Below are 26,310 nucleotides of genomic sequence, written 5' to 3'. Positions count from 1 at the left end.
TTTAAAATATATAAATAAGTACTTTCTGTATATATTTCAGATTTCAATATTAATGTCAAAAATATGTAGTATGGTTTTAAAAGTATTTGTGCTACATTAGAACATTAAAGACAAATATCACTTACTCTGTGAAAAACTGCATTTTCTGCATTGAAAACAATATTTCACCACAGAAATATTAATTTATGTACAGAAATGCAGTTTTCTGTACAAATCAACCATGTGCAATTTTCATGCAGAAAATTGCTTTTTCTGTTGGTGGTAATGAAATTTGTATGCATCTTACAATCGATAGCTTCTTAAAATTGAAGAAATATGGCACATTCTTACTAGGATGGTGCAGCATAGCGACTTAATAAAAGACAATCAAAATATTAAAGCATACAACCAGTCTTTTTAGTTTTCTGCACTTCCATATATATTATTCATACAACCTTGATGTTGTTGCTACTCCCACTATTGCAAATAGTGAAGAGGCAGAAAAACTAATGGGTTGTCTAAAACCAAGGCTACCTTGTGGGATTGTGGGTGAGTCACAGTTTGAACTGAGGATATCCTACCAGATACCTTGGGTTTTAATGCAGTATATAAGCTTAGTGATGCACACAACATTTTAGAAACTATGGTTTATTGTGATTATTTATTGTTTTTAGGAAAAATGTTCTCAAAGTTTAGAAAAGATATACATAATTTTATATTTTCTGATATGAGAAATGGGTTTCAAAGATACCTTCAAATAGTTTGGGTATCTGTAAAGTAATACAGGATCTTTTGTTTCTTTTTGGATATTGCTGAATAGATAAATGTGAAAGTTAATGAGTTATTCTGCAGTGTTTTAATATCTGGCAGAACATCAAGTGAACATGCTTGTCTAACCTGCTTTACAAATACTCGCTTGCTTTCTTTATTTAAGGCGAGCCAATGAGTGGAGACCAGCTCCACCGTGCTGTAAGCAGGGATGATGTAGATGAAGTCCTTCATATTCTTCAGAGAAGGTGGGAAATGATTCATTTTTAAAGCCTTCATACAATATAATAATGAAAAAGATAAGAATTAAAATTGCATTATGAATTGTGCCGTGCCGCAAAGAGTATCTTTCCTAGTCACCTAAATATTGAACTTCATATTTCATGATAAAACCAATGAGACTAATTTCAAATTCTGAGTTACTGTACTAGTACACAAATCAGTGCTACATATGTTTTCATAATATTGATCTGGATTCAGCCTTTCCATGCCCAAATGGCATGCCATCTTGATTGTAGTTGACAATTCCCTTTCAAAGTTGCATCACTGCAAAAAGCTATTACAAGGAAGTACCCAATGATTGGAAATAGCTTTTCATAACATTCTGGTAGACTTGAAAAAGAGGAGTGGCAAATCTCTCTTGCATGGTAATAGCATGGGGATCTATGCCGTGCTAAATGCTTGGCACCTAAGGCTGTCAGGGATCGTGGCTGACAGTGTATAAATCTTTGCTTTTTAAACGAGGGCTGTGTTGGACATGGGAGATATGGAGTGGGAAGAAGCCAAATAGAATAGCAGGATGACTGGCACTGTCAGAAGCTTCTCACTGACACTAGAAGCTCATGGAGGAATCAATATTTGGGATCAATATGTGGGATAGAGATTGAAAGGGACAGGGAAGAAGAAGCATAACCACATGGGAGGGGAGAGGATTTAAAAGATCCTAAAGATTGTTGCAGCACTACTTGTTACACATCATGGCTTTATTTAATAGCCTATTCCAGAGCAGTTCCATATTATGTGTTAAAGTGTTGTTATGTTGGTATTTTGTTGCATTAAGTGTTCATGAATGAAAAAATGGGCATTTGTCCTTGTGGATGTGGTGGGTGTGTAACTATGACTCAGAGTATGCATTCTCTTGGCTGCCAAGAAGATTTCCTAGTTCTAGGATACAATTCGTATCTAGCATCTCTAGTACTTCTATGATCTGACTCACTGTATACTGATCTGAGCTCTGGGAATGTTTTGTTTTTTTTAAAGAAAACCAGCCAAAGTATGATGTGAAAAAAATCCATATTTATCCAAAAATCCATATTTATCCACTAGCATAGGGACTCTAGTTGCAGGGGTTTATTGGCCAATGCCTCATAAAGGTTTTTTGGTCACTGCAGACCACACATTTGCAGTGGTGCCAGTCCAAAGTGCTTACACTATTAGTACTCTTAGTTATATTGAAATATCATCCGGCAAGCTCAATTTTCCTGAAATTGATCTACCAAAAATGCTTCTAAAGCTACATCAGCACATGACCCTTTCTGCTCTCAGACAACTTACTTCAGGACTCTTCCATTGATGTTTGTTTCTTTGTTTAATATCTAGCCTTTCTTCTAAGTTAATGTCTCATAGGACAGACTGAAAAAAGTAGAACTACAACTACAGCCATTTGAAGGACATTCTACCATTCTTAATAGGATATAATAGTATATAGAATCAGTAGATCACAACCTTTAATATGCTTTTATACTTTTGGTTATGTATAGCATAGACAATGCTTCCCCTAATGTATGATTTAGAATATGTTCCTTAAATTTCACTGAGATACTCTTGTGAAATGCATTGAGGCAAGACCTATAGTTTTGATAGAAATGGTGGAGCAATAATTATTCTTTCACTTTTTTTGAAAGGCGAATGGTGGTAGACACACTGAATAAATTAGGAAATACAGCTTTGATGGTTGCTTCACAGAAAGGCTATTCAAGGTAGTATTATTGCAAACCTCCTTTGATAAATTTGCTTTTATACTTCATTTCTCTGTCCAGATCACAATAACTGATTATGCTTGCCAATAACGTCGTGATTTTTAGCAGGATCTGAAATTTCAATCAATAGCTAATTAGTGAATAATAGAGAGATTAAACAGCAGAACATTTTGTGTGGGCCGAGTGGGTCTGCCAAATATATATTTTCTACCTTCAGGTGCTAAGAGAGGATCACCACTTTTATGTTGCATATCTATGAAATATACTATACAATTGTTCCTCCCCATTTGGGCGTTTGACTGTTGAGGATTTTATTATTGACCTGAGAACCACTGATCTAGTTCGTTATTGTCCAAGCCGTAAACTGAACTAAGGATTTATGTAGTATTTGAAACCATTGATCACCTTGAGCAGTAAGACAGGTTGTTAATTTGTAAATTATTCCAGTATGATATGTGAACTTGTAAATGGTTTGAATATGTATTGGAAATAATATGATGTAAATGTTTTACATCTAGACTTGCCCAAGTTTTAGTAGAAAATGGAGCAGATGTAAACATGAAGAATTCCAGTGGAAAGGACAGGTAATTAATGGAGTGTTTTGTCGCATCTGAGAATATAGGGAACTGAGTCCAAGATCCAATGGAATACTTCCATATCCAGAACAGGTAGTTCCCGGAGTTACAAATACCCAACTTACAAACTACTCATAGTTAAGAAGGGGGTGAGACAGGAGTAAGTGAGAGAATAGAATAACTTTATTCTCATTGTACATTGTACAACAATATTAAAAGCTTTCCCCAGCACACATCGCAAAACAACACACTCATTCCTCCATACTCCCATCCCACCACACAGCCCCCAATGCCACATCAATGTGAAGTCATGGAGTTCCGTACAGTTACAGCTCTAAGATAAAAGCTGTCTCTCAGTCTGTTTTTCCTTGCCTTTGTCACTCTGTACCATCTTCCAGATGGTAATAATTAAAAAAAAAAAAGAATATGCTGGGTGAAATTGATCCCCAAGAATGCGCAGAGCTTTCTTAAGGTAGTGGGACCTATAAAGTCCTTACAAGGGGGAGAAAGGGCAACCAATGATTCTCTGTGCAGAAGTGGTGACCCTTTGGAGTGTTTTCCTATCTCTTGCTGTGCAGTTACCAAACCACACACTGATGAAGTAGGTTAGGGCACTCTCTATAGCACAGCAGTTGAATGTTACCAGCTGTTGGTTTCTTAGAAGTAATACAGAGAAAGGATTCCCTGAAGTACAAGAGCAAGAGGCCACTATAAACAATTATATTTTTGGTTTCTTAGAAGTCTCAGGTAATACAGTCTCTGCTGGGCCTTCTTCACCAACACTTTCTTATGGGTGCCCCAGGTTAAATCCTCCTTAACAGTGACACCCAGGAACTTAAAACTGGCCACCCTCTCCATTTGGTCTCCATTTATGACCAAGGGCTGGATTTCTGGTGTTTTCTTTCAGTAGTCCACTATAAACTCCTTGGTCTTTTTTATTGTCCCTGCACCATGAGAGCAACCAATCCACCTCATCTTGATAGGCAGATTCATCCCCTTCAGAAATAAACCCCACTACTATTGTGTCATCTGCAAATGTAGTAATGATATTGTTATGGTGGATGGGGTACAGTCATATGTGTACAAGATGAAAAGCAGAGGTCTCAACACACAGTCCTGTGGTGTCCCTGTGTTGAGAGTAAGAGCTGAAGAGAAATGATGATTATCTAATCTAACTCTCTGGGAATGTCCAGACAATCCGAGATCTATGAGTTTAGACACGAGTCTATGTGGGAAGAGTGTATTGAACACAGAACTAAAGTTTGCAAAAAGCATCCTTATATATTTCCCTCGTTGTTCCAGATGGGTCAGAACAGTTTGGAGCGTGATGGCTATGGCACCCTCTGTTAATGTGTTGGCTCTATATACAAACTACCCCTGGGAAATTAACTCCTGAAAGAGATGTCTCAGCTGAAGCTTTATCACCAATTTCCACAAAAATTACATTTTTCAAAATTTGTTTACTGCAGATAGTGAGGTGAAATCTTCTGAACAGGGGCACAGATAGCAAAACAAACACCACAGACAGGCCCGTAGCTGGGGAGGAGGGGGCTTGAGGGGCTTCAGCCCCCGCCGAAATTCTCAGGGTGGTCTGCCAGAAGGCCTTGCTGGTACATTATTTAAACTTTTATGTTTATTCATATCATGATCTGATCACCATGCTCAATATATCCTATATGCATAGGGGTATTGGGATAATGATACAAAAGATTTGCTAGGGTAGATCCTGAGCCCTCCCCCCCGAACCAAACTCAGCCCCCCCCCAGAACCAAACACAGGCCCCCTCCCCGAATCAAACTCAGCCCCCCCCTCCCAGAATCAAAATCCTGGCTACGGGCCTGACCACAGGAATGTTAACTCTTCCTTATACTGTGAAAAGCTTATATGTATGTGTGTGTGTGTGTGTGTATTTATATATAGTTGGAGTTACATCTAAAAATGTACCTGTTCTGTCTACAGAACCTATCTTTTTCATAATTTGGGGACTTTCCTGAACAATATCTAGTTTTTTCTCACTTCTTCTTGTAGCTTGTAATTGCTCCCTTCTAATTACTCACCCCATAGCTCCTGATCATTTTAGTATCCATATAAAATGTGTGTTTAATGGGTTTAACATGGATAGTATCACATTTCATACCTCTTAAAAATACCCCTTATTCTTAACCAGCTTTGTTCTCTTTCATTTAGCCAAAATTTGTCAGAAGTCCCTAATGTCCTACACAATTAAATTAAAAACAGTGTAGTGTGAAACTGCATCAATAAAAAGTCAGTTTAAAAATCAGCAAGACAATAATAAAAACATAAGCAGCAGCAATAAATAGTTTAATAGAAAGGAAAAAGACAACAATTCTAATTACTTATAACTTAGCCCATGAGCCAGATAAGATTTTCATAACAATATTTTAAAATATTGTGTACTTTGAATTTAGGTGTTTGCTTAAAGGATTGCATCCCTAACACAAGGAATTGCCTGTTTTATAGATGTTTTATGAGTTCTGCTAAAGTTTCCCGAGTATATAATGTTGGTTGAACGTTGCAAGTAAAAAATCTTAAATATCTTTCATTGGAAGTCATTATTATTATTATTATTATTATTATTATTATTATTATTATATGTATTTATACCCTGCTTTATCTCCCTTGAAGGGGACTCAATGTACTGTGTCCTTAGCTTAAGTCTGGTGTTCTCTTCTCTACGAAAGCATAAAAATGAATTAGTCTCAAAATATTCAGTTATCCCCGATGATATAGGTTGACTTGCATATCATCAAAGTTACTTGTAAAATGCTCTCCAAATTTATTTCTTAGAATGAGAGCAATGACTATTTTTTTGCAGACATGGTTTTTAATTTCATATGTTTAATGGTTGTTGTTAATGACCATCTTTGACTTATAGTTACCTAAATAATGTGTTTGTGATAAATAAACTGTTGGCTTCAAAAATTCAGTCATTGTTCTGATTCATTTCTTGATCTTAGGCCAAACTCTTAAAAAGTACTTCCTCTTGGACTCTAGTGTAATTTTTTTCAATGTCTTCCTCTTTTGCTTTTGTGATTAGGACATAATCTTGGATTAAGGTTATACCTGAAGCCTTATTGATATTTTTGTGATCGGACTTTGCATTATATCCCTTGAAAGGTTCTGACTACCTTTCTCCTTTGATATAACACCACTCCATTGCTTCTAACTAATTTGCTTTTGTTTTTATTTTGATATATTATTTGCTATTTCAGTTTAATGATAGCGTGTTTTGCTGGGCATACGGACATTGCTCAGTATCTAAGATCCAAAGGAGCTTCCTGGCAGGCTAGAGACCTTGGAGGATGCACAGCAATGCACTGGGCTGCAGATGGAGGGCACTGCGATGTTATTGTGTGGATGATCCAGGATGGTTGTGAGGTATGAGGCTTATTTATGTAACCCAAGGAGACCAGCATATATGCAGAGTTATGTAGAAAATGTATTTCATGTCTTTGGAAGTTTTTGCATCACTTTTATTTTTACTGATTTATATAAGTGTTTCCTGCAGAATTTCACTGGATACATTTTCTTCTTCATTATCTCTTTTTATGTCCATCTCTGTTCTTAGTACTGGTAAAATAATAAAGATTAAACAAATAGATAGTGGAGAAAAAGACTCCCGTTTTACTCCAGAAGGTGCATAAATGTTACAGCAGGACTTTCCTATCTTCTGCTCCTTGTTGCAATCAGATATGCTTGATATACATTATCTGGATCCATTTCATTTAAGGCCTAGGTAAGCATGGCATGCTGGTTTGCATATTTGGAGTCAGGAGACCAGAATTAAAATTCGGCTGTGGAAACTTGCTGTGTGTCCTTGGGCGAGAGTCACAAACTGGATATTTTGTTGTTGTTGTTGTTCATTCATTCAGTCACTTCCAACTCTTCTTGACCTCATGGACTATCCCACACTAGAGCACCCTGTCAGCCCTATATCCCAGGCCCCCCTGGTGGCATAGCACATTAAACCACTGAACTGTTGAACTTGCTGACGGAAAGGTTGGTGGTTCAAATCCGGGGAGTGGTGTGAGCTCCAGCTGTTAGGCCCAGCTCCTGCCAACCTAGTAGTTGGAAAACATGCAAATGTGAGTAAATCAATAGGTACCGCTTCTGGGGGAAGGTAATGGTACTCCATGCAGTCATGCTGGCCACATGACCTTGGAGGTGTCTATGGACAACGCTGGCTCTTCAACTTAGAAATGGAGATGAGCACCACCCCCTAGAGTTAGACACGACTAGACTTAATGTCAGGGTAGACCTGATATTAGAATATCTGCTTTGAACTATATTATATGTGTCTGCACTGTCATATAATCTGGGATAAGTGTATAATCTGGGATAAGATCCTGGGATATAGGGCAATGTAGATCCAACCACACTCTCATCTTTACAGGAAGGCAAAGGCAATCCCTCTTTGAAGAAATCATCCCCCCCCCACCCCGATATATTCAGCATAGGGTCACAATAACAACAATAGCATTGCCAGTCTTGGTTGCTTTGATGGATGGTCTGTTCATGTTAAAAAACTGTGTTTGTGTTGTTTCTTGTCCTGGATCTCTCAAAGGTTTTTGATACTATTGACTACTCTGGTGGGAGGAGAATAAGTGGCACTTTGTTATGTTGAAGCTCCGAATGACAAAAATAAACAACTCCTCTACTTGGGAGTTATTCCCCTCATGCCAGCTGATGAAGCAAGAATCTAAATTATTTTCATTACAATTGTTGACTCTTCCTTTCTTGAACAGCCGGAAGTCAATCTGTGAAAAATGAATTGAATTCAGTTTTTAAACTAAAGGAATGACAATCAACTTAGTGGATTGGAAGTTCATGAAATTCCTTTAATACACTTGATTACAACTTAATGAATTGGGTTATGCAAATGAATTTAATTAACATGATTCAACATAATGATCCAGGCAGAATAAATTTAACACAAATCGATTTTTAAAAAATTCAGAAATGCGATTGGAATTGACAGCCAACAAAAATATGCAGTAGAGGAATCACAAAAAGAAAGAGGAAAGTCAATGACATAAGGAAAAAACAAAAAATGTGCAGTGCATGAGGAAAGTGCACAATTAGGTAGATAGAAAATGATGGTTCAGATAAAGAATCAGACATGGAAGATAATGTAATCATTAATGAAACAGATCAACATTTTGAAAGTGATAGTGAGGGAGAAAACACATTTGGGGATGATGAAGATCAGGAAGGCTTAACAAATAGGCTGTTCCAAGTGGAGCTCCTTAAAAGAGTAGTTCAGACTTTAGGATTGCATACCAAGGAAAACATAAGACAATTGGATAATGAGACAGAAATGAAGAAACAGAATAACTTCAGTACTGAAGGTATCTGCTCCAAAAGGGGAAGAGATTCCTTTGCAAGACGTATTCGAGAACTAGTAGAATTGAAATGGGAGACCCCCTTTAAATAAAAAAAAAGTTAGTGTAGTGCAATTATAGAATATATCTATGTAATGATACATAATTTCTTAAAGTCCTTTAGGTGGACAGTCCAATTTTGACTTGATTTTGGAGGTGGTCCTCCCAAAAGTAGGAGACACAACACTAAAAAAATGAACATATAGACAAGTTTACATCAGCACCAGCAATTCAATTTACCGGGTTGTTGTAGGTTTTTTTGGGCTATATGGCCATGTTCTAGAGGCATTCTCTCCTGATGTTTCACCTGCATCTATGGCAAGTATCCTCTCTACTTGCCATAACTCTTAACAGCCACCATGTCAGACTACACAGAGAAACCATTGAAATCCACAAGCATGTGGACAATTTTAACAGAAAGGAGGAAACCATGAAAAAAAAAACAAAATCTGGCTACCAGTATTAAAAAACTCTAAAATCACAACAGCAAAAGAACAGAGAGGAAACTATCTGGGACATCTAATCACCTCTCAAATAAAAGATTGCCCCAGGCACTGCCAGGCCATCAAATGCTAATCAAGGTGGTCAGTTGAAACATTCACACCTAGCTCCAGTAGACAAGGGTCCTTTTGTCCCACCCTGGTCATTCCACAGATATATAAACCCCTTTTCCTAGTTCCAACAGACCTCACTACCTCTGAGGATGCTTGCCATAGATGCAGGTGAAATGTCAGGAGAGAATGCCTCCAGAACATGGCCATATAGCCCGAAAAAACCTACAACAACCCAGTAATTCCGACCATGAAAGCCTTCGACAATAAGTTCAATTTACCACTGCATCTTCAGTGTTTGGAAGGGCAGTGGTACTAGGGAACAAGATGTTTTAGAAACTCAGGATATGCCACTATGTTTGTTACAAAGAGCAATGGGTAGAATAGCAATATAATTCTTAGCTGACAGTGGACATAATTTCATAGCTTTTTGGTAAAAAAATAACTGTGATAACTGTGTGCCACTAGTGAGAGCAATATATAGTGTTGAGAGCATAGGAGAGGACCTTGTGTAAGGTGGTGCCCCAGATCTGGAATGCACTTCCTTTCTTGGTCAGTTGTTGCCAACAGCATCTTCTTTTCCACAGTACATAATTAAAGCCTTTCTGGTCTACGATTTTGCCCAGATCTGTCAGGGCTTTAAAACACTCAAATTTAATTTTTATTGTTAATATGCTTTATGTATGTTTAAGCTGTTTACATTATTATTCATAGTTTTAAATCTAAATTATTCTAAATTGCGTTGAATCTATACTACAGTATCTGCTTATCCTCTGAAATTTCTGGCATAGAGCAAGATGTGAATATTTTAATAAATAATAATATAATAAATATAATAAATCTATATAAATAAAATGTAATGTTCGTTTGTGGGATTAACAGAACTCAAAAACCACTGGGGAAATTGACACCAAATTTGAACACAAAACAGCTATCAGGCCAACGAGTGACCGTCACTCATAAAACACTGAAAAACACAGCAGGAGGGACTGAAAAAGCCAAAAAAACAAAAATTACATTACAACGCATGTGCAAAACCACACGCACACAAAATACACATACATAGACTGGGCCACAGCAACGTGTGGCAGGAGACGGCTAGTATAAAATAAATACTCTTTATGCACCTCCACATTTCCACAAGGAGCTTTTCTCTGATTTTACTCAATTCCCTTTTCCCCTATGGTATTTTCCAGTCAAATACCAGGCTTTTCATGAATGTCCCTTTAGCCTCAGTAGTGTCTTTGGGGAAGCTTAAAAGGCACTGTGTGAAGAGTTATCCTTTATTTTAACACTTTTGTATTTTCTCTTTTTTTGAGAAATCTCACCAAGTTGCTTCCTTTTAAAAAAGCCACAATACCCCCCCCCCCCCCCCAAATCCTAATTACATCATTTCAGTAGTTGACCATATCAAAGGATGAATTCCCATACATTACTTATTTGGGAGCAAGCCTCATAGATCTAACATCTGAATAAGAATGAATAGGCTGCTGTTGCATATTCCCACAAAGCAGGGAGATCTTGATTCGTTAGTTTTGTCTGTTTCCATGGCTTTTAGTGGACCTAGCTGCCTCATTGCACTAGAGCATGGATCCACTTTAAATCCAGTTTCTACCTTGTAGTTTAGTGAAATCCAAAACCTGTCTGGCTGAACAGTTTAAAGGCCCCTCCCTAAACTAAAGCTCCAAAATGCTGCAGAAGGCAGAAACTGGATTTAAAGTGGATCCATGCTCTAGTGTGATGAGGTCCTTAGACCAGTGGTTCTCAACCTGTGGGTCCCCAGGTGTTTTGACCTACAACTCCGAGAAATTCCAGCCAGTTTACCAGCTGTTAGGAATTTTGGGAGTTGAAGGCCAAAAACATATGGGAACCCCAGGTTGAGAACCACTGCCTTAGACCATATTCCTATATAACTGTATCTGGGAAGAAGCCCCATAGCATTTGAAGAGACTTAAATTTTTTCAGTAGACATGTGTAAGATTCCGTTGTAAATTCAAAATAACCATTTGTATGCGCATGCAAACCACTTGTTGATTTATGCCAACCCCATTAATTTCACAGGGTTTTCTTCGCCAAAGAATGCTTTACTAGAATAATATGTTTCTTTTATATGAGATTTTTATAACATACCTGTGCAAATTTATAGCATAGTTTTGTTTATTGGAACCTTCCTGTGCAATCATTATAATTTTATTTTTGATTCAAAGTCGCTTGTAGGAAATAAATCTCCAAATTCTGCTTAGATAAATTGTGACTAAATAGGACTGGATTTTTTTTAAAAAAGGAAGAAGACTAGGATTAGGGTATGCTTTGTTTTCTATGATAATACTGCAGTTCCTCCTGGGGAGGGAAGGCATGGAAGGCAAATGTTCATTTCCAAAGATAATGTTATTGTTGGTCACAATAGTTGATTACACATGGGATTAAAGCAAATGACAAAACAAAAAATGTTTTTTATGTGTTGTTAAAGATCGTTTTTCCATCCCCCCCTCTAACATTGTGTACCTCTGAGAAGATGTGCCTATCTTTGAAAGCAGCTTTGCCCTTCCTTTGTTCCATTACTTTTTAAAATCTAGGGATGTCACTAATTATACGTACTTTTAACATACTTTTTTACATACTTTATGTACTTTTTTGGTATCACATTTTTTTTTAAAAAAATTGACAAACAGTTAGCATGACCACGGAGGTCCTGCTCTCATTCCTGCCTCCTTTGCAGATGCAATTGGTGGGGACGAGAGACAGGGCCTTCTCAGTGGTGGCCCCTTGCCTGTGGAACTCCCTCCACAGCAAGATTAGATTAGCCCCCTCCCTCCTGGCATTCAGGAAACAGCTCAAAACTTGGCTGTGTAAGCAGGCATTTGACAAATTACACCAATACACAACCAGCTAAAAGAAATCGTGGGATCGATGCAATGTTTAAATGTTTTAAAGCGTGATGTTGTAATGTTTTATGGTTATGCTAACTGTTTGTATAGTTTTTAATTATTTAATTTATGGTTATATGTGATTGCTTTTAGACATGTCGTGGTTTTTTTTTTATATGGATGTGAGGCATTGAATCTTTGCCATTTATTATGTTGTGAACTGCTTTGAGTCACCCTAGGGATGAGAAAAGCAGTATAGAAATGAGATAAATAATGAAAGAGAAGTTTGAGAGATCTGGCTATCAGAAAAAGTTCTTAAAATAGACTTTGAGAATATTATCATATGGTCAAGCCAGAAGACCTTTTGACCCCAAGAGTTATATATAGAAAATATATTTGATGTAAATACAGAAAAAAGACAGCATGATAATGATAAAATGATAAAAACACTAACCTACTAACAAATCTAAATGAAAATAGTAGAACTTTCTTTGTATATATTAATAATACATAATTTAAGAAAAGTTTTAATTTGGAATAATCTGCTATGAAAAATTCAGTTTAATTGCCATTGAAGAAGAACTGGAAAAGGACATATGAAGACCATGAGGCAATGTGAGAAGATAGAAGAAGATACAACTAAATTGTTAGAATCCTCAATATATAATGTAATATGTGTTAAAGAAATAAGAGATGAAGATTTGTAACAATGATAATATTGGAAAATCACTCCCCATTACCGTATTTACTCAATTCTAATGCTCACCTTTTTTGACTAAAGTACCTTCCCAAAATTAGAGTGCTCATTAGATTTGCATAATATAGTAAATACTTTCTGGGTTTCAGGGTTTTCAAAATTGATTTCCCAAAATTCCCAAAATTAGGGTGCACATTAGATTCAGTGGCATGTTAGACTCAAGTAAATACGAGTATTAACATTTTTGATGTTGTATTATCTGCAGTGATAGAAGGAAAATATGTCAAATGCAAGTTAGAAATGTGCCATTGACAGGCATTTTTTGACCAGTAATATAACTGCGGCTGTTGTTGTTACTATACATTGATCAATTCCATGCTGTGCATTGGACAGATAACAGCAGTGACACCTTTCTTGCTGAGAGATAGTCATTCAAAGCAAAATGGAGAAGATCAAGGTGAAAAAGCAAATGTGAGCAAAGGACAGCAAATCTATAAACTGGAAAAGCTTCCCTGGTAGCAAAAGACAGTGTCATTGTCAAGTACCAAGAGAAGTTTGTGGGGAAAAAATAAGTGGCTTATAATTGAGGAAAGACAATGAAATACCTTATTATATAGAAAGAAGGGTGTTGAGGCCTAGAAGGCTGCACTCTGTAAATAACAATTAAAAATAAATGAATGGAAGCAAATAGGTAAAACAGCATTTGAAGATAATATTTAAGCCATTGTTCCACAGCAAACATAAATATTGGAGCTTTAATCTCATATTATATTTCATGTTACAGAAGACCTTCTTTCTCTAACAGGTGGATCCTAAAGATACAGGTTTGGAGTGGACTCCACTGATGAGGCTGTGCGCATTAACAGGAAAAACAGATGTGGCCAGACTTTTCCTAGATGCTGGAGCTGATGTTAATATAAGAGATAAGGATGGCAAAACACCTTTAATGGTATGTTCTGTCAATAAGTAATAAGGTTGTAGCATGATATTCTGAGTATTTTTCAATGTGCTTCATATCAAATTTTACCATGGCTGGCTTTGGCCTATAAAGCCCTGAACGGTTCTGGCTCAGTTTACTTGTCCGAACATATCTCTCACTAAGATCCACCTAGGACCCTAAGATCATCCGAGGAGGCCCTGCTCGTTGTCCCCCCGTTATCGCAATCGTGTTTGGTGGGGACAAGGGACAGGGTCTTTCTTGTGGTGGCTTCTCAGCCCTCCCAAGCGAAATTAGATCTGCTCCATCTCTCCTGACCTTTCGGAAACAAGTGAAATCCTGGCTATGGGATCAGGCCTTTGCAGACTAGGCTGACCTACTGGTAAAGCGACAGTTTTAATGGACTTAATGGACTGCTTTTAGGATGATAATGTAAATCGGGGACTGTTTGACTATTTGATTGTTTTTATACTGTTTTTATATTTTTTTGTGTGTAAATTGTATATTTATGCTTTTGGTTGTGGGCACCATGGTGTGCCGGTTGTTAGCTGCCCTGAGTCCCTCTGTGGAGGACAAGATAGGTCGGGAAACAAATGTCCGAAATAATAATAATAATGGCTCATGAAGAAATCACAGCTGGAATCCTGCCGGGTAGTTTCAACTAGTATGGCCCCATTGAACCACATGTTGCGTAGTGGTGCAGGACATAGATAAATCCAATTAACTCTAGTCTACACTAGTCAAAACTAACCATAGATTTAGGTCCATGTCTGTTAATCTCTCCCTAGAAGCATCAGATACAGGGATCCAATCCAGACATGTTTATAATGGGTCATTGTGAATATATTCCAAGTTTCAGGCTTGTAATTTAAAGTTAACAACTTCAGACTATATTACTCTGAAGACTCATGAAAATGAACTTGTACCCAGACCTCAGACTGCAGGGCATAAATAAAGGCAAAATATTTTTACTAAAAGTAAACACTATAAGAATACTTAGGGCAGGGGTCCCCAAACTAAGGCCTATGGTCTAGATAGAATCATAGAATTGGAAGAGACCTTGTGGGCTATCTAGTCCAATCCCCTGCCAAGAAGCAGGAAAATCACATCCATTTATCCAGCTCCCACCTTAACATTTAGACTTAGGGTCACACTAAGTCTGAAATGACTTGAAGGCACACAACAACAATAATTCTAATTAACTTGACTATCTCATCAGCCAAAAAAAGGCCTACACGTCCCATTGAAATATTGGTAAGTTTATGTTGGTTAAAATGGTTCTTCATTTTAAATATTGTATTGTTCTTTCATTTGTTTTGCACAACAAATAAGATATGTGCAGTGTGCACAATAATTCGTTCATGTTTTCCCCAGGCTCCCCAACAGTCTGAGGGACCGTGAACCGGCTCTATGTTTAAAATGTTTTAGGATCCCTGACTTAGGGCATATGCGCACAGGCACTTTAATCTGAAGCAGGCAAAAACTGGCTCCATGGCGTTTATATGATGCACAGAGCCATCTTGCCTCTAACACAGGGCACAGCTGTTTTAACATGGCTATGCCTCACATTAGACAAAGTCAGGATAGTGTGACCCGTAGGGCCAGTTTTGGCTCAGAAACAGCCCTACTGTTTACATGGGCTAGTGTCACAATCCTAGTTTCCCCACAATCTGCTTGATCATCCCTTCCCTTTCTTCCTCCCCTCTTTGAATTATGTAAGTGCCTTTGTTTACTTTGATGAGGACTCATCAAAAAATGATCAAGGGTCTGGAGACTAAAATGATAAAGGGTCTGGAGAACAAGCCCTATGAGGAGTGGCTTAGGGAACTGGGCATGTTTAGCCTGAAGAAGAGAAGGCTGAGAGGAGATATGATAGCCATGTATAAATATGTGAGAGGAAGCCACAGGGAGGAGGGAGCAAGCTTGTTTTCTGCTTCCTTGGAGACTAGGACGCGGAACAATGGCTTCAAACTACAAGAGAGGAGATTCCATCTGAACATTAGGAAGAACTTCCTGATTGTGAGAGCCATTCAGCAGTGGAACTCTCTGCCTCGGAGTGTGGTGGAGGCTCCTTCTTTGGAAGCTTTTAAGCAGAGGCTGGATGGCCATTTGTCAGGGGTGATTTGAATGCAATTTTCCTGCTTCTTGGCAGGGGGTTGGACTGGATGGGCCATGAGGTCTCTTCCAACTCTTTGATTCTATGATTCTATGATTCTATGACTCCAAGTGATGGCCCCAAACTCTTCAGCTCTGCGAACACTGCTGCAGAAACTGACAAAGTAAGGCCCCTTCTACACTGCCCTATATCCTAGGATCTGATCCCAGATTATCTTCTTATCCCAGATTATATGGCAGTAGAGACACAAATAGTGCAGTTCAAATAGTGCAGATAATCTGGGATCCGGTTCTGGACTATAGAGCAGTGTAGATCCAGTCTAAAGGTGATCATCTGGTGGGACCGAACTGGGTCCAGGTCCACTGGACAGTGAGGACTTTGCTCCAGTCACTGACGTGATTTGGGAGCATAGTTGTGTGAACACCAAGGCAGGTCTGAAGTAGTAATGACTTGGGCCAGCCCCAGATTTTATTGCCCATGTAGATGTGCCCTTAGCATTCATATACACTACAGAATTATTGCAGTTCGGTGCTACTTTTACTGACATGGCTCCATGCTATAGAATCCTGGGATTTGTAGCTTGGTGAGGCACCAGCACTCTTTGTCAGAGAAGATTAAAGACCTTGTAAAATTACAACACCTGGGATTTCATACCATTGAGTCATGGCAATTGAAGTGTTTTCAAACTGCACTAATTCTACAGTGTAGATGTGCCTTGAGGATACATTTATTTTGAAAAAGGAGTATAGGGGGAAGCCACCTCAGTCAATGTTTATATCTTATCACTTTATTGCTGAGGTAGATTTTATGCTTGTAACCCAGAGGGCATTGTTTGGTTTAAAGCTGGCCTGGCTTGAATCTTACAGAACAAAGAATGGGTTCCTGGTGAAAAAGAACCCATTGTTAAGGAGGTGCTTCATACTAGAGAAGAATGCTCAATAAAAACATTTTGTATTATGGAATATCTCTTTTACACAAGATGGCAATTCTTTCTGAGTTCTTTGTACTTCACTGGAACCATTGGTGAAACTAGCCCAACAATGGTTCTCCGGAATTTCAGTCTGCACTGCCACATATAATCCAGATTATCTGCTTTGAACTGGATTATATAGCAGTGTAGATTCATATAATCCATTTCAAATAAGCCCCTGGTGGCACAATGGGTTAAACCTTTGTGCTGGTAGGACTGGTCGACCGATAGGTTGGCGATTCAAATCCGGGGAGCGGGGTAAGCTCCCATCTGTTGAACTCTCACTTCTCAAGGTCTAGCTTCTCATGTGAGGACATGAGAGATGCCTCCAACAGGATGGTAAAACATCAATAATCTGGGCACTATATGGTAGTGTAGATCCAGCCTTAGTCTTACCTGGAGGTCCTTGGTGTTTCCTGGTGGTATGTAGCCCAAGTACTAAGCAGGTATCAGTCTACTTAGCTTCCAAAATCAGAGACGATGTGGTCCATCAAAACAGCATGCAATGCATGTGTGTAGACCCCTTCTCATTTAGAGCTACTCATCTTAAAGGCTCCTTATACCTCTGTTGAGATGATGGAAGGATTTGCAAAGTAACACTTCATTTCTCCTTTGATTTCTCTTGTTAAGGCACTTTATATTGAAATCTCTTTGCTGGTTTGGTGTAGGAAATGGAGTACATAATCTGAGCCGATTCAAATGTTTTTTTAATAGGATGAGTCCTCTTATTCCTTCATACTTGAAAATTCATCTTTCTGAAGTGCTGCATTTGTAGATTCTATAAAGATCAAAATGCTCTCTGTCATGTTTTCATTCCCGTTAGCACAGAGGGAGCAAGCAAGCACTTCTCTGCAGTTAAAAACAGGTGTTGGGGATGCTGTTTTAGTGATCTGTAGAAGCTTGCGTATTATTTTCAAGTTTTCATTATTGATTAATATTCAAATCCCTTATGTTGAAGTACATTTCCATGACAATTTGGATATTAGAATTCCAGAAAACGAGGCTCAAGTACCTGGCTACAGTTTTTTTTTTGGCTCATCATGAAACGTGTGGAGGGATTCCCAGATCTTGTACTGCATCCAGAAAGTGTTGTGGATTTACATACTGCTTTTTGACTGGTTCACTCCAATCATCTCAGTCTGCAGGGCATAATATGGTTGTAATATAGTCATTAGAATAAGGAGTATAATTAACAGAACAAAACATTAAGAGGATTGTATTTGCTTGGGCTGTGGGGCAGCAGCAACCTTAAGACATTAAACCCTATATTTACAAAGGCATATGCTTTAACCTCCCCTTATTTGAAGCAAATATAACTATATTATTTCTATTATTTTATCTCTGGCTTAATATGGCAGTTTTTCTTTTTGTTTTTGTTTTTTGTTGAACTGCTTGATTGGCAGAAGCTGAGGCTAAGCGCAGGAGCTCACTCTGCTCCCTGGATTTGACCTGCCAACCTTTCGGTCAGCACATTTATCTGCTCAGCGGTTTTTAACCCACAGTACCACTAGGAGCCCCTTGGGTAGTTGGTTTACTTAATAATAAACAGCATTTAAAATGCCTACTTTAGCATCTCTCATTTGTTAAACATCTGATGAACCTGAAAACAAGTCAGCTTTTTCTAGAAAACAAGTTCACTTTTCATTGATTGAAGTCAGAAAGATGGAATATTAGTTTTTCAGATTGCCCGCCCCTTTTAGTATGATATTCTAATATTGACTAAAATTCACATGGCAGGGATGAATGTGTGATCACCATAATGATGTAGCTGTGGAATGACCTCTGGCCTGCCTCTCCAACAGTTTTCATTTATTAGGAAGCAGCTTCTGCAATTGGCAGATGTCTGTTCTCCTATTGATCAGGAAACAGTTGGTTAATGGCCCCACTCCTTCCCATAAGCAATTGCTAGTGGAACATGCAGAAGTAAAGTCCCTGTAAAAATTCCCTTTCATGCCAGAGATCACTTGCATAGGGTTTGGGAATGCCAGTTAGCTGCTGCCTGATAGACAAGGAAATAGACCGCTGTTGATTGCAGTGGCTGCTTCCTGGTAGGGACTTGTATGGTTCCTATGTATCCCCTAAACTAGTCACTGTTTTAGAGGATTCTGGACATTGTGAACCAATATTCCATTTGTTAGTTGGCACCACTTATTGAAATTATGTAACCATTGTATCTCATTGCAGAAAAAGTTGCCAATTCTCATCTAGAACTCTTCTGTTTCCATCATTTGTCTCTTTTGGGGAACAAACTTATTTTATACAGCCAACTAACCATGGGATATAAGTCCAAGGAATGAATGAAATCTCTTTCCTACTAAGAAAGTGTTCTGGTTGATATTATAGGAGTTCACTGTTTCATACATGTATAGAGCCCATTGTGTCGAAACAATGCACTATATCAGGCCTCCATAACCTGTATTTGGGACTCCCAACTCCCAGAAGCCATAGCCAGCTTGTCCAATAGCTAGAAATTCTGGGAGCTGAGATCCAAAACACATAAAGGGCCACACATTTCGCACCACTGTAGTAGATCTTGCTAATTGTAATATTGGTGTATATGTGTATGCATGGTGTGCTATATTGACCATATGTAGGTAGGTAAATGGCAGGCACTTACATAGGCGTGTAGGTGTTGAGGGTGTGTATATAAGCACATCTCAGATTTTTTTTTAAAAAAATAGACATTGCTGTATATGTGTATGCATGCATATAATAATAATAAAACTTTATTTATATCTCACTCCATCTCCCAGCAAGGGACTCGAAATGGCTTACAGTTATAAAAACAGAGCAGATAACAAAACAAAATAGGTATCATACCAAATTTTAAAACAATCACAAAATTAACACAATGCAACTGATACATCAATAGGCAATCTATATAAATAAAAATGTAATGTCAGTTTGTGGGATTAACATAACTCAAAAACCACTGGATGAATTGACACCAAATTTGGATACAATACACCTATCAGGCCAACAAGTGACCATCACTCATAAAACACTGAAAAACAGAGTGGAAGGGACTTAAAAAGCCAAAAACCAAAAATTAAATTACAACGCATTCGCAAAACCACACACACACACACACACACACATATATATGCAAACATATATACACATATACAGAAATATATAAACACAAATATATACACACACAAAACACATAAACACAGACGAGGCTACAGCAACTGGGCCACAGCAACGTGTGGTGGAGACATCTAGTTATTATGTAAAGCAATTATATATGCGTGATGTACTTTTTAATATGTCTTTCATTTTTTGTTTTCTCTCCTCTTTTTCATTTGCTTTGTATCTTTTACATTTTTTGTGTTATTGTAACCTACTTTTAATAGGTGGAATAATAATAATAATAATAATAATAATAATAATAATCATCATCATCATCATCATTATTATTATTATTAAGACTCTGGCACAAGCCAGTAAAGGTGGTCCCAGTGGTTATCGGCACACTGGGTGCAGTGCCTAAAGACCTTGGCCTGCACTTAAACACAATCGGCGCTGACGAAATTACCACCTGTCAGATGCAAAAGGCCACTCTACTGGGATCTGCATGCATTATTCGCCAATATATCACACAGTCCTAGACACTTGGGAAGTGTCCGACATGTGATTCAATACAATAGCCAGCAGAGTGACCTCGTTTGCCATGTACTAATCTTTTTGTGTTAATAATAATAATAATAATAATAATAATAATAATAATAATAGATGTGACTTTTAGTAGGTAAATGTTACTTTTGTTGTCAAAAAATCCCTTGAAATCTTCAAAAGATGTATAAAAACCCGTACTCCCTCTGTTTTTGCTTTCAGATTGCTGCATTAAATAACCATGAAGACTTGGTTACACTATTGCTTGAGAGGGGAGCAGATCCTGAGGTTAAAAATGAGGTAACAGAAATGAGAATAAGTTTTTGGATAACCTTTGTTACACTATTTTAAAGCCACAAAATATTTTAAATGACAAATGTAATATGCCCATGTGTATCTTTTCAGTTTGGCAAAGGTGCCCTGGAAATGGCTAGAGGTTTGAACCGAATGGTATGGATCTTTTTTGTTTGAACTTCTCTCCTTATTTCTAATTTATTAGCCTTAATTCTATTATAACTTAAAACTGTATGTTCTCTCTCTTTTTAGAGTGTAGCTTCAATAATAGAAGATAAAAAAAGACAACGGAGTAGTGTGTCCATTCCTCTTTCTCCATCTTCCAGTACAGTTTTGTGAAACAAGTGAATGAACTCCTGATAGTTTTCCAGGAAAGCAAGATCATACACACTGACTTCTGGCTGTTTTCCCCTTTTCATATTTGGTTGTTAATGCATTCTTGGACATCCTGATTAAATTCCAGCTTTGATTCTCATTCAGTGTTTTCTGTTTTATACTTTTTGTCTATATTTTCAAGCAATGTTGCTTTTTCTTGGGAGAGGAAAGTTAAATGTATGGATAGGATAGCCAAGACATAGTGAGGAGAGCATTGACAGGATCAGTAGTCATACTGATAAGAAAACCCCCTTGACTGCATCAGAATCCAATCAACTATGATGACAGACTATTTTAATATATCCCCTTGTTGGGATCTTTTCCCATATTTATGTGACTGTGATAAAGACATAATACCTAAAACCTGTTTTTAGTTCTGGTTGCCAAACTAAATGTTAAAAATCTTTAGTTAAAGCTCCATCTGTTAAACTACACTTAGAGTGCATCTTGCCACATTTTGTGGACTATTGTGGTTGAAATTGTTATTATTTTGGCCATGAAGTCCTGTTTTACCATACATCCAATGGATTGATTGATTGGCCTGTGTTGCCATCATCATCTCAGGAGCTCCCGGTGGCACAATGGGTTAAAGCCTTGTGCCAGCAGGACTGCTGACCGAAAGATCTGTGGTTCAAATCTGAGGGGCGTTGGGAGTGTTTTGGTTGTATTTCTAAGTGGTGTGGTATCTTCCAGTTCTTTGATTCTAAGTGGAGAAGCGATGGAGATGTCATCTTGAGGTTATGGTAACATTCTCCACCAGTTAAAATTTCCAATGACATCTGGCTTGTAAAGCAATGCCTTTACAAGGGGTAAACCAAGAATGGGCAACTTGGAAGTCCCTGAACAGACTCAGAAGTGGAGTGGGCAGATGAAAATACAACCTGGCAAAATGGCGCTATCTAGAAGAATCCTCCACCTTGTGCGACTGCAGGGCTGAACAAACATCTCCACATCTTTATGCTTGCCGACAATGCCCTGCCCCATGCACAGAGGAAGAATTGTTTAAAGCTGCAGGCAATGCAGTCACTGTTGCCCGTTTTTGGTCTAAAACTATTTAGCTTCTGTTTTATCAGTTTTATACTTGTTTTATTTATGCAATGCGCTTGACAAGAAAGAAAGAAAGAAAGAAAGAAAGAAAGAAAGAAAGAAAGAAAGAAAGAAAGAAAGAGGAGGAGGAGGAGGAGGAGGAATGTTTGGTGGTCTCAGGACTATGATAGATCTACTCCAGAGTAGGGAAAGCATCACATCACACACACAAACCGGTTGGAATCCTGTTGGTAAGATCTGTGGACATAACTTTCTTATGTATTCCTTTTATGATTTTGCAGAAGGACCTATCATTTATTCTTTGTGTAGTGAAGCTCCCCATGCACAACACCTCTTAGAAGGTACTAGGCCATACCGCTCCCTATAGGTAATCATTGGCTGGGAAGGAGGCAGGAAACTCCTGTGCACCATTCAACTACAGTTTTTTAGCTGAGAAAAGGGAAGAGATGTCACCTTCCTGGGTCATCCTGGGAACCTGGGATGGTGGAAGTTATTCCTTGTTCTTGACACCTTAAAACATTTCTGCTTTGGACATTTCCAACTTTTCTTTCTCGTTAGAATTATTTGAAGTTGTGATTCAATATTTTTGGCTTTAAGAAATTCTCATCCATCATTCTCTTTCTTTTGAGCATTTCTGACCATTGGATCTCATCCAGTGTTTCTTTAATTGGCTTTTTAAAAATCTAGAGTAGTTAACTATTATTTACAGTATTTATATACCACCTTTCTCACCCATGGGGGAACTCTAGACTAGTCTAGAGCCCTTTTTTCGGAGGGAATGTGATAACGCTCACCCATTAAATCTTAAACATAACATTAACCTTTAAAAGTAACATTGGTTAAGGTACATAGTGTATGCTACTATGTTTGACACTGTACATAGTGTATACTACTATGTTTGACACTGTGATCCAGAGGCCTCTGCTGTGTCTTCCAGGTGGAATAGAATTCATCACTCTTACATTTCTATTTAGTGGCATTTCTACTTTTATTGTCCAAAATGTGAACTGTCCCAAGACTTCCCATCGTGTATCAATGCCTACTCAAAATAGCCTCTATACTTCTCCTAACATGCAGATCATTCAGTTTCAATAACGGTTTTATTTATTATGAAAAGAATTAGCAAAAAATATTGGTAGAGGACGAAAGGGAGATGCAGATCCGCTGGGAGAGATCATCCAGAGTTTTGCAATTCGATGCCATCTGTATGCAGATGACATTCAACTCTTATCACTCTTTTCCACCTACTGCTAAGGAGGCTGTCCAGGTCTTGAACCGTTGCCTGGCAGCTGTGGTGATCTGGATGAGAACAAATAAATTGAAATTGTATCCAGACAAGACAAAGGTACTCCTGGTCAGTCGAAAGGCCAAACAGACTATTGTGTTACAGGCTGTGCTGGATGGGGTTACACTCCCCCTGAAGTCATAGATTTGCAGCTTGGGAGTTCTCCTGGTTTCCTAGGTTTTGGGGGTGGGCCAGGAGAGCTTTTGCACAATTAAAAGGTGTGTTCCAGCTGCACCCATACCTTGAGCCAAATTTGGCCACGGTGATCCACGCTCCTGTTACATCTCAAATAGACTACTGCAACACACTCTACATGGGATTGCCTTTAAAGACTGTTTGGAAGCTTCAAGTAGTCCAATGGGCGGCAGCCAGATTGCTAACCAGAGTGGCATACAAGGAACATACAACCCCCTTGTGTCAGCTCCACTGGCTGCCAATTTGCTACCAAGCACAATAAAGTGCTGGGTAACCCTAGACAATTCTGGCCCAGCTTACCTGTCAGAATGTACCTCCTCCTATGAATCAGCTTGGACGCTAAGATCTGGGGAGATCCTGCTCTCAGTCCAACCTCCTTCGCAGGTGTGGCTGATGGCGATGAGGGACAAAGCCTTCTTAGTGGTGGCCCCTCAGCTGTGGAACTCCCTAGTGAAATTAGATTGGCTCCCTCCCTCCTGGCCTTTAGAAAGAAACTTAAAACCTGGCTGTGGAACCAAGTGTTTGGAAAGTAGCACAGTGCAAGAGGCAGCTACGAAGTGATTGTAATATGATTGGAATGGCTCCTGGACTACGATTTCAGGTCTTTGTGGTATAACAGTTTATTTAATGTATTGCTATGCTATGGTTTTTATTGTTTCTATTGATTTTAATGTATAACGCATATTGTATTTGTATGTTTGTTTATTGTGGCACTGAATTATCGCCAATTTGGAAGCCGCTCTGAGTCCCTTCGGGGTTGAGATAGAGTGCGGTGAAAATACAGTAAATAAATAAAATCAATTACAGCACTTAACTAAAATAAGATCCCGTGCTTAGGATAGCTTTTCCCAACCTGACGGTTTCTAGATACTTTAATCCTATCATCCCCAAGAGCAATCATATTTTGGGCTTTGTAGTCCTTCTGGAAAAGAATGGCTAAAGCACACGAATGCAACTTTCCAATGATAAAATGAGCACTTTTTAAATGAGCCAATAAGAAAAGCATTTTACTAGAAATTAATTTTTATAGTCTCCAATCCATTCTCTGTAAAAGCAAAACAAAACAAAAAAAAATGCCTGTTTTGAAAACTGATATAAATAGTTTCAGTTTCATTTCTAGTCATCAACATCAATAAATTAGCCTCCCAATATCTACTGTTTAACATTGAAAAATGAATTTTTGAATCATAACATTCCAGGCTCTGGTGCATATAGTATTACAGTTTCAGTTGTGCTTTTTGGACAATATTAATAACTTCCAAGTAATTTTCTTTTCTTAGAAAATTAATTACTCCTTCTTGTAAGAACAAAGTAACCAGTCTCTTCTCAGTAAACAATTCCATTTTCAAACTATTTGATAATTGCAGAAAATCCAACACAAAAGGTATGTTTATTGTTTCTTTAATATAGAATATTTAACAGTGAACAGATTGTCCTGCTATGGAAAGATATGCTTGTCTTTTCTTTAACATGTTGCTGTAATAATCTTTACAAAATTGTTTACAAAAATAAGAAACTGTTATACAGTGCATTATGTTAAAAATGCTTAGCAAACTGCAATTTAGCCAAAAGCATTATAAAGGTATGGTTCATAAAAATTAATGCAATGGTTTATGTAGCCTGAATATCCATTCATAGTGTGCTAAATGGCCTGTGATTAACTGACTGTTATTACTACTCTAAACATATTATGGAAGTAGGTCCCATTGATTTCAACAAATAGGCCCAAATTTCCATGAACATATTATCAAGGATCAGGATATCAGCAGTTAAGATCATGTATCGGTTGCTCTTCCTACTGCAAAAATAGCACCTTTTTATTCACCAAAGTCAGTCCTAATGGCAGTTCACATTGCATATTGTATGTCTTGTTTCAAACTAAAAATTAATCGAGATAATTAAAGATATAAGAATCAAGAGAAATTTTTCTGTCCCAGAGAGAAAAGTTCAAGGAAATGTCATGTTGTGCAGCCTTGCCTTGTTTTGTTTGCATTGTCTTAGCCATAAAAGATTTTTGATTGTACTGGTATGGTTATCCTACAAAGATGTCTGCATGAGGCAGCAGACTGGAAGGGATATTCCAATTTTACATTTTATTTATTAATGTATACAGTGTTCCCTCACTTATCGCAGGTGCAATGTTTCAGGACCACCCACAAAAAGTGAAAATCCATGAAGTAGGGATGCTCTATATGGATATCGCGTTCCGAGGGTGAGACAGAAGTGAGGAGAGATTTAAAGGCACCATGCACCTTTTTTGCTACCTATCTCTGCTTTGCTTTGCAATCTCTCTTGATTGACAGTCTCTCTCCCGAGGGGGAGGGTGAAACCCCCTTTCACACTCCATCGTTGCCAGGAGGCAGAATTAGAACACCACTCTGGGCAACGACAACCATTCACAAACTGGGAGGCAAAAACCCACAAAACAGCAAGTCCACGAAAAGCGAACCGCGAAGTAGTGAGGGAACACTGTAGCTCACTTCTAAAAAAACTTAAAAGGTGCCTGCCATTAATGTCTCATAATAATTAAGTTCCCGAATGAATCCTTGTGTATCATTCTAGGAAATGGTTAGTCATTGTAGCCAGCAACACATAATAGTGCAATAATATGTCACAGATCAGCACCAGTTACTATGAAGTCAACTCACAATTTGCTTG

General features: G+C 38.1%; 1 protein-coding gene across 1 annotated transcript in view; it reads left to right on the top strand.

Annotated features, from left to right (window-relative positions):
* Positions 1–21,155, top strand: part of FANK1 (fibronectin type III and ankyrin repeat domains 1) — a 42,426-nt gene extending 21,271 nt beyond the window's left edge. Inside the window, exons 4-11 of the mRNA XM_060766822.2 lie at positions 914–995; positions 2,652–2,726; positions 3,245–3,310; positions 6,535–6,700; positions 13,624–13,767; positions 20,679–20,756; positions 20,862–20,906; positions 21,003–21,155. Of these exons, the coding sequence (XP_060622805.2) occupies positions 914–995; positions 2,652–2,726; positions 3,245–3,310; positions 6,535–6,700; positions 13,624–13,767; positions 20,679–20,756; positions 20,862–20,906; positions 21,003–21,089 (743 nt within the window). The 3' untranslated portion in view covers positions 21,090–21,155. The remainder of the gene's footprint in view (positions 1–913; positions 996–2,651; positions 2,727–3,244; positions 3,311–6,534; positions 6,701–13,623; positions 13,768–20,678; positions 20,757–20,861; positions 20,907–21,002) is intronic.
* The last annotated feature ends 5,155 nt before the right edge of the window (positions 21,156–26,310 follow it).

This window comes from Anolis sagrei, chromosome 3 (genome assembly GCF_037176765.1).
Source record: "Anolis sagrei isolate rAnoSag1 chromosome 3, rAnoSag1.mat, whole genome shotgun sequence".
NCBI classification, from domain to species: Eukaryota; Metazoa; Chordata; class Lepidosauria; order Squamata; family Dactyloidae; genus Anolis; species Anolis sagrei.
The sequence above is the reverse complement of the archived record's forward strand: the minus strand, read 5'-3'. Positions and strand labels throughout refer to the sequence as shown.